The following is a 10,037-nucleotide window of genomic DNA, read 5'->3' as shown; positions in this document are numbered from 1 at the left end:
AAAAAAGCATGTTTTAGTATTTCTGAGGTTAATAGTGCAATCTCATAAACAACAATCCTGTACCAGATGCCTGTCTCGTTTCTGAAAAAATAACCTATTTTTGACATTAGTTTTAATTTACCTTGTTTACTCAAAAAGATCCAAATATATTGACTGAAAAATACAGTATTACAGTCAAACAGTATACAGTATTGTTTGGTAAATCTTATATTCATAAACCATTAAGTTCTATTAGATCTGCTGCTCACAGGAGCCATCCAGTGGCTGCAATCGTGCGTCTCTAAAGCCTTGTACCCGAGGCATGCTATTGATGGAAATAGTCCCAAGAGTTGTTTAAAGTGTAATTACCCTTTTTTGTTACAAAATCTACGAACAGTATCAGTATTGTATATTATCCTACAGTTTTAAACCTATTTAGATTCACAGAAGGGTGCAGACATTGTACAAACATTGCCCGTTTGACGTGGTATAAATCCAACACAAGTTCAGTTTAACATTTGAATTTATCTCAGGCTATCTGGCATATGAAATACGCTCCATACCAAAATGCTGAATAATGTTAAGTAACTGCATAGATTATTTTTTCCCGGGAGCCGTCTACTGTATATTCGCTGTGTATTTTATTTTCTGCATACAGCCACTCTGACGACTGAAGCCAGTTGTCTAAGCCACACCACAGAAAGGTATCGCTAAATAATCGGTCACAGACGTGCCTACAAACACATTTTATTGAAGAAAAAAGTACTTATGTTGTTTGTTTTTCTTATATTATTATCAGTACTGCTACCACTATTACAATAATAAACATGATACAAGCAACTGGTAGAGAGTAAAAAGAAACATTTTGTTTCAAATGTTTTTTTTCATTATGAAAAAACTCCTTTAAAGAACGACATGCAGTATTATTAAAATGTTTTTAAATTGTTATTGATTATTCCTAACATTAGCTTTGTGAGTCATGCAGAATGGTGATTTGTCGGCACACGCAGAGTTAAAATTCGCTGTCAGTCTTCTTGACTTTGTTCTCCTTGTCTGAAATCTCCAATGAATTTATTCAGATGAATTTTCCCTTTACCCCCGCTTCATTCCACTGTTCTAGCAGCTGCTGCTGCCAGTAGGCACCGGTGACGTTGTGTTTGTTATGGAGTGACATCACCCTGCTGCTCGCTCCAGCCTTGAGAGCTGATCTTCCTTCTCACATGCAAATAGTACTGTGTTACTTTATGAGATCGCTTCAGTTGTAGGGGTTGGTCAAATATTCTTACGATGAACAACAGCTTCATGAACATGGCGTCCATTGGAGATTTCGACCCGCTTAACGCTAATATTCCAGCCACCAAAGTTGAAATCACAGTGTCCTGCAGGTAAGTGGATCGTTCAAATTAACCTATTTTATGTACTTGCTACTGCTGTCGGATCTGCCACAGTGAGTGAGCATGTGCTACATTCCTGACTCTATGTCCTAGCAAAGGTCTCAAGTACACCAACTTTAAAACTAGTGTCCTAGTTTTAAATGATTGTTTTAATCTTATTTTAAGTGATATCATACTATAAGTGTATGAGGGAAAAAAAAAACATAATACTGAAACTGTTTAGTTGTGCCAGGAATTTTTTTAATTTTTCGAAGAATGTTTCCTCTTACTGCTCTTAAAGTAACAGTGTATACAAATTCAATAGCTACCAAACTTCCAATCCCTTGCGTTTAATGTAATTTACGTTTTTGGTAATACCGTGCTAGTGGCCTTACCTGCCTTACGGAAGTTTTTTTTTTGTTTTTGGATTGCTTTGGTAATAATTATCTAGTTGGTGCAGTGTATTGGGCAACGTTTTGACATTTCAATATTTGTAAACAAAATGCCGGGTATATTAATAGCTATTTCCAACTTTACTTTGATGAATTAAAAATTGAGCGATTAAATGTTTTGTATGGCGAGTATTTTTATTTTGTAATTTAAGAAAAATAACGAGCACAAAACTGATGGAATACCAAAGTACTCTTTTGGTACTTGTTGAACATGTGTTTATACAGCATATGCAGGTGACTGTTTTTTTATTCTACGTCATCTTGCTTTTTAAAACGCAGGATTGCTACAGTATGTGGCAACAGTAAAAGGTTACAGGGTTTTTGTGTTTAAAATATTTTAGTCCTTTAAATTAAATGTGCCATCTACTGTATATCACACAAACATATATTACTGACATGGTTTCAGTGTTTAATATGTGCTCACAAATACAGTGTGTTTATATACAGCATACAGTATACACTTACAGTACTCTGCAAAATTATGAGATATGCTGTTTCAAGTATTAATGGTGAATGTTTTATAATGTCTGATTTTGTTAGATTTTTCTCCTGAGAAAATATAATAATAAATTATCCTTGCTCCGCACATGTAATTGACTGCTTTATGTGTTCTGGCAGTAAGCTTCAGAAATAATGCGAAGGTGAGGGATGATTCACATTATATTCTATCCCATCTTCCCTGAAACATGGCATCCTGTATCCAAGGCTTCTTCTTTGAAGGAGCAGCTCTATTCAGGTTGCATAACACCAGAATGCAACCCTAAGCCCTCTGTCTTCATAGCTTGACATGAATGGAAAGAGGCAATATTGTCAGGTTGGTTGGTGGATTAGAGTGTAAAAAGGAATACTGCCATTTTTACTATAAATGTTGCCCATCATTTAACAACAGTATTACACAAGAACACAATTTATATTTCATTATACTGTATAATGCAACTGGGAATTATTATGCCTAAATACTGTATGTTATTATTTGTATGTAACTTTCTATAACTTCTAATAAAAAAAAATATTGTAGAATAGTATTTACTTATTATTCTCATTATTTCCATTGGTATATGTACCAATAGGACAGTGAGAATGTACATTCCTGATTACCCGAATAATGGAAGTTACTGCTTATTATACCGAAAGGTACTGTATATCTGTACAGTGATTCCTACTGTTATGAGTACCCCTGTTGAGGCAGAGCCATATAGAATTTTTGGTCTTACTTTAACGTGGATACATTCCACAACACTGGCTTGTTCAGTGTTCAGAATCTGACTGGTATGTTATTTTCTGAAAGGGAAAACAAACCTTTTTTTGCTATGCAACTCTTCAGTACTGCCTTCATACATACTGTAAGAGATGTTGTTATAAACATGCTTTTCCTTTGAGCGGAATGCTTGTAGTACGCCCGCCCCAGTGATTAACAGCATCCCACTGCTGATAAGTGCTCTCTGATTTAGGAAATTCCCTAACGTGAGAAGCATGCCACACTGCATGGCGGGCAGAGACGGGAAATCATAGTGGGCCCCTGTGGTTAGAATGCTTAGAGCATCATGGCTTGATGTTATTTTCATGGTGGTTGTCAGTAACTCAGAAACTGAATAATGTTCGCATTCTAACACATTAGGTTTTGTAGACCAAAAACAGAGAAACATGCCAACTTAATATCTCCTGTTCTGCAAGAAACATTTTGGCTTTCTTTATCATTACAGATTGAAGTTGGGAACACAGTAAAACAAACAGCAAAGATATTAATATTTAATAACAAAATAGAGTTGGCATTTTTAATATTTAAAGTATAGAATATAGTACCTAGTAGACTTTAAAAGACCATGTGACATGTTTTGGCCCATTTTGGAACCCAACTGGTAATGATTTAAAGCCATAAAAAGGTCTTGACATCTGGAGAGGACGGAACAGGTTACTCTTTCCACACCAGTTTCAATTCAGAAAAAAAGCACTGTCAAGTAAAAGATTTAATCATAAAAAATAATAGCAATATTAAATAGAATTTTGGATAAAACGTGAAATTAAAATGTGACAAAGGACAATACAGCATCAGTTGTAATTTAATGAAAGTTAAATGAATTTGCTCTCCGGCCTATGGCCAATTGTAACATCATTATGGTAATTATTATTTCACTTCCAGCTATTGCAGCTATTATAGCAAATAAGTGTGTATGTGCAGTAATTACTCTGGAGCATTCTCCTTACTGCACCAAGTAACACATGTGTGATAGCAGCCCTGGAGCACTGCAGGGATGTTGATGGAAGGCAATACCCCCATTGTTTCATTACTGAGTCCACTGTTTTGTCCTGATGTCTCACTGCATAGTTTTGTTGGTAAAAGAGCTGTTAAAAAGAAAACTGAAATAGTGTTGATTCAAGTCTGAAAGAGATTATGGTACAATTAGAACTGCAATAGTTAATAGTACAGGTAAGTTGATGGCAATGAGTTTTGAGGGGAAAATGAGGCTGTAAAGCTAAGTACCTAATTAGCCTGTTGCAAGGGCTCAACAAAAGGCAAGAGAAAAGAGTATGTCTGTAAGTTTGCAAAGAGTGGTTCAAAACACATTTGAAAATGGCACCTGTGTTTAAAAGGACTTGATAAACCATGTTAAACAAACCATTGGGCTGCAAGCTTGAGGTAACCTGTATAAAAATGTATAAAAGTGTGGTATACTTCCCAAGTATACTTGGCGTTAACTGCCCAACAAATTGAGAAGCACTGAATTAGTGGCTATACAAGATGATGATTTAATAATATCAATATATGAGTGTACAGTACCGGGATATAGGTATAAGATTCCTGCTTGGGATTCTTTACCACTATATTGCTTGAACAACTGGATGTGATCTTACATAATATTCCAAAAGTAATTCCACAAAGCTTTGATTGAAGGGTTCAGCAGGTTAGATCCAGGATAGGCATTGTGTCCGTCAGCTCAATCTTGTAATGCAGCACACTGTCATTAATGTTGCATTTGTAGTGGACTGATTTGACTGCCTTCCCTAATTTATTTTTACATTCCCCAAAAAAGACTCTACTGGATTCTGGAATTCTGGATGTCACAGTGGCAAGTACACTCTGAAGAGCATCTGTGACATGCTGTACATTACCTCACATTGGTAATGCAATTTATGAACACAGAGAAGACTAGTTTACTGTTATAAAACGATCAAGGTTTCTGTGGATTTCCATTCCAGCTATTGATTGTGGCGGTATGTGTCACGCCCTCTGCAGCCAGAGGGCGCTCCTTCTCTGTCCTGTCCCTTGTTTCCGGTCTGCTGTCCTTCCTGTCCCTCTCTTTCCCTTGGGCTATATATTTCCGGGTCTTGCACTCTGTCCTCGCTCAGCATTGACGTTCCGCACCAGGGCGCCCCACGTCCGCTCCCTGAGGGCATAGGTTTCTATACGGCATTCCCGAACTCTTTGCACTTTGAGCCCGGGCCTTTTTCCCGTCTCGCCGCTACGCATATGGGTCTTTTTCCGCTCTCCTGCTCCCCACGGTTAGTCCCTTTGGACGTCCGTGACAGAATGTTTATATTGAGAGGCGTCAGTCATCATTGTATAGATAACTGTTCATATACATTTGTATTGGAGATGATATCCCATTACCTTTGTCTAGGTCCTCATATACTTGTTTTTTATGTGCAGTATTTTCACTGGGAAGATACAGCTGTTGAATACATTTTCATTGGGAAAGAGGGCAAACAGAACCTAGCTAAATAGAGCAGTCACTTTATCAACATACTGTAGATGTACAAAAGGCTGTGGTCAAAGCACAGTGTCTGTTCATGTGCTTCTTTGTGTTGTGGTATATTAGTATTTGTCAAATAAGAGTATATATATTTTTATTTTATGACAAACTCTGTACTTTATTTGATTGTTTTTATCCAGTATGTATGTATTGAATAACTTCTGTTATGCTCTATACCTGTCTTCAGACTTGAATGGTTTGGAAGGATTGCATATATCCTCTTCCATTATGTATAGCAAATGCTTTCAAGATGACATTTAACCTAAAAAAAAGTTAACAGCCATTTACCCATTGACAACTGGCATATAAGGGTCTAAATAATGGAAATGTGCCATCTTTCCAAACAGAAATCAGAAATATATTTAAAAGTCATAAATCTAATGAAAAATGAATCATTTTTTAACTTTATTACCCTGTTAGCAGTTATTGTTTATGACTAGTTTTAAAAAAGTGTATTCTTCTGAAACCTGTCCTGTCACATTAAAGTGAGTGAACGCAGACAGCTTAGTGTTTTTACTTGCTTAATTTGAGATGCCTCTTTATGAGCACATAAAGAAAACATTATGTTCGCTAGATAATATTACGCAAATTAAATGGACTTCCATATGAAATGATGTGTAGCATGGTAACATGGACCTAAAAATAATATTTAATGACAACTGTTGTGTAGCAGGATTTGTAGGATATGAACAAATCTATTATGATGGCATAACCATCTGAATTTAGTTCAGTGTTAAAATCCATCAAGACAGGTGCTGCTCTGTTTCATTTGACGCTGTGGGACTGTGTTTCTGAGGAATCAGTGGGGAAGGGAGAGGATGTGGTTTGAACCCAGGTTTCTGGGTTCTGCAGTTTCTGCAGTGCTGGTGGTTAATGGACCCGTTTTTAATAATAATGAACAATGTTTGTTTCATCATTATTAATTTAATCAACATTTTTTGCCATGTCGTTTTGTAAAAGATAAGCATTATATTGGGACTCTACAGATGTCTAAGTCTGTCTAAGTATGTCACTTCCTCATTCACACTCATCTAATGGCTCATCAGCTGCCTGTGATCATTATTCTCAGTAATTTCTCCTTTTCCTGAAACAGCCCCTCTCATGTGATACATAATATTGTATATAAAATGTGGTATACTTCCCAAGTAAAAAAAAATATTACTTTGTCTTCATTTAGAACTTTAATATCCTTACTGTAAGCACCCCTGAAAGGTTAACGCAAGTTAACACATTTTAATAAATTATGAGTTATCTTCATTAAATTTGCTGTGATAGTGGTACATATTGCTTACATTGTATTTCCTAGTGCTAAAAAGAACACAGCTGGCCATTTAGTGAGTTCTTCTGATTGCTGTAACCCATATGGCCTTTCATTAAAAACCTATAGCCAGATCAGAGTATTTCACCATCACAATCATAAATAATGCAGACACTGTTCTGGGAAATATTTAAAGGTTTTTTTGGTTTTGCTTTTTCCAGGCTGGAGTTTAAAAATTCAATAGGCTGTATTTACTTTTCACTTCATTTGTTCCATCACTACCAAAAGTGATATTGAGGTAAACTTTACCACACTTACAGCGGAACAAAAAAGTCTGAAACAAAACAGCAGCAGGTTATAATTGTCCATTATAATTCTACTGGTATGACTCCTGCTTGACTCGTGAACATGGAAGTTAGAAATGCAATGTTTTCGCTTTTGAAGAATTTCCTTCCAAAGAAAAATACAAATAATCACAATGCAATATTAAACCTGTTGCATCTCTTCAATACTACTGAAATAGCTGTCTTTACCTGGTAGAGATCCATATATTCCCCACAAAAGAAGCCCCAAACTAGTGAAAACAAGAGGCAAATGTTTTAAACAAGGACTTCAAGTGAATTAAAATGTCAGGTGTGAACCTGAAAAAGGCACCACAACCAAAAGGTTGTGCCTCTTTTCTTCTCCTTTCAGCATGGAATAAACCTTTACCTGTTCCTTTGCAGACAACACATGCTGACACAGCTACCTATTTGAATTAAGTTGTGTTTAAAGTAAGTAAGTAATCAGTAAAAACAAAAAAGAGACTACTTCAGATTTTAATCAATGCAGTCGAGAACCATAGTTGTAGTGGTTACATTGGTTATGTTTTTTGCTTGAGTCTGGAAAATCTTTTGAAGTCAATATTTGTCTTTCGGCAGTTGTCCAGTTTTTTTTAAAGTACAGTTTCTTCCTCTGCTTATGTGTGGGTTACTGCTAAAATGTGAAGTTACACAAATAATATCATATGTTACTTATAATCCATTATAGTTATTGTGTATACTGTAAGTTGCACTTTTGAAAGAAGAGGGTATTTTTTGGTCGTTCAGAGGTGTTCAAAACACAAATCAGAGATTTTGATTGTTCAGTTAACTGAATGAATTGACTTGAATAAGAATGTGTCAATGTCTGAATTGCACACAATTTAATGCATTATACTGTGCTCAGTATATATTGTAGTCAGAATAAAAAGCACATGTAACAACTTAATTCGTTAAACTTTGAATTCTGAATTCACCATTAACCTCTTTTTAAGCTACAAATTTGCTAGTTTCTCTGGCAGTGTAATATTTTTCAAGAATGTGTAAGGTGTTACACTTACATAGAATAGTTTTAAGAATCCATAAATTGGTGATGTGTGAACTATAGGGCTCATACTGTACTGCAAGCATATACTTTTATTGGTTGAGCCATTGGTAGCCCCTATGTATGGTACTCTGTAATTATAGTTTTGAATCTGCCATTTAATTTACACATTTTAGTGTAATTTTTAGGAACATTTCCAAATATGTACCACTTTTAGTTTGCATCTTAAATATTATTAGTAGTAGCATGTTGCATAAGTCCCATATCTATGTCTGTTATATAGTTTATGAACTATATGTTATGTATGTAAAATACAGAACGTTATGTAAAATACAGAAGAAAATATTACATAATAAGTGGTAGATCGTCTTTTGTATGTGATCAGACCTTAGATGTAAAGCACTAGGAAGTAGTGTACTGGAGTTCACATTGTTTTAGGCCAGACCACACTTGGTTTGTAGTCTCAGTTCTGTGATAAATTCCTCCTTTTGTGGGATAACCAAATCTAACTTGAAGAATGGAAAACAGTATGTGGTAAATTTATAAATTAACTGTGATAAATATAATGACTTCCCAGGGAAATATTTTCCAAACAGACATTTAGCCCTTTAATTTCCATTTGAAACAGGCTGGACTTTTATAGCCTACTGACAGGAAAAGTACTGTGATGCTGTATTAAAAACAGAAATTTGATGAACTTCCTCTAGGCATTACAGGTCCATTAAATTTTGTTAGCCCTCTTTTAAAAACAGTAAGGTGTTCTGTGCTTTTGTAAGTTTCTAGCAGGGCCTCAACCCTTTTACAAGACTTCAGTTTACTTAACAGTTACTTACTGTATTTATTCAAGAATGATTTACCTTAATAATCTTTGCTGTCATCATAGTTACCTTACAGTGGAGTATATGTTACAAGTATTTTATGTAATTCAACTACTTATAGTGGATTGAAGCCAGTGCTTAGTTTACATAATAACTCTACATAATAAGCAACACGGACACCTCACTAATGTTTGCAAATGTTTTGTAATAATTATTAGTTTCATTTCTCTATGTGGTGTGTTATTTTAAACAATGCAAAAAAAGCACTATTTCACAGAGTGACAGTAATTCACAATAAATCATTTGACAGATTCTTGTTGTATTGTGTTCATGTATCTTGAATAGATGCTGCATCTATGGTAAGGTAAGCTTATTTCTGCATTGTTGATTTAATGGAATCGTTGCCTCACTAGGGAGCAAGTCATCGTATTTCTAGTGCTACCTGAAGGACAGTAAGCATTTTGCCCCTTACAATTTTGTTTTTCTGGTGCCTTGAAAAATCCATGAAGAATTAAGAATTATGAGTAGAGAAAGACAGTAGGTATTTACTCAGAAAATGGCTAGGGCTATAGTGTTCAGTGTTTCCTCAAAAAGAACTTCTGTCAAAGGGACAACAGCTTTCCCAGTGTAATACATTTTTCTATGTATTTATTTTGTAATATGAAGTTTAAAAATCCAAATAACATTTCACTCATGCAGCACTATCACTTTATAGCCTACTCTTGTCAAATCTCAGAAACTAAGCAAGGCTCGGCCTGATTAACACTGAGATGGAGATCCTCTATGGAAAACTGGTTGCTGTTGTAAATGTTGTTAATGGACCAAAAGGAGGCACTCAGAACTTCCAAACTAGTGCTCTGGTAATAAGGACACTGTTATGTAGGAAGTGCCATCCTCCTGATGAGGCATTGAACTGAAGTTCTGATTACTAGGTCATTAGAGACCATGGCTCTGTTCGTAAGAGTATGGGTGGTAGTCCCAGTGTCCTGGTTTAAGTACAGTTTTATGCTTTTATGAACTGGGCCTCCCCCAAGTTCCCTCTAAATTCAGATGTTGAATTA

At 35.5% G+C, this 10,037-nt stretch overlaps 1 protein-coding gene across 1 annotated transcript in view; it reads left to right on the top strand.

The window, feature by feature from the left end:
• Positions 1-1,196: 1,196 nt before the first annotated feature.
• Positions 1,197-10,037, top strand: part of LOC148829636 (copine-8) — a 170,289-nt gene continuing 161,448 nt past the window's right edge. The window contains exon 1 of the mRNA XM_088923442.1: positions 1,197-1,364. Coding sequence (XP_088779568.1) covers positions 1,267-1,364 — 98 coding nt within the window. The 5' untranslated portion in view covers positions 1,197-1,266. The remainder of the gene's footprint in view (positions 1,365-10,037) is intronic.

The sequence above is a fragment of the Atractosteus spatula genome, chromosome 8 (genome assembly GCF_055471065.1).
Source record: "Atractosteus spatula isolate fAtrSpa1 chromosome 8, fAtrSpa1.hap1, whole genome shotgun sequence".
NCBI classification, from domain to species: domain Eukaryota; kingdom Metazoa; phylum Chordata; class Actinopteri; order Semionotiformes; family Lepisosteidae; genus Atractosteus; species Atractosteus spatula.
This window is presented reverse-complemented; position numbering and strand designations above follow the sequence as displayed.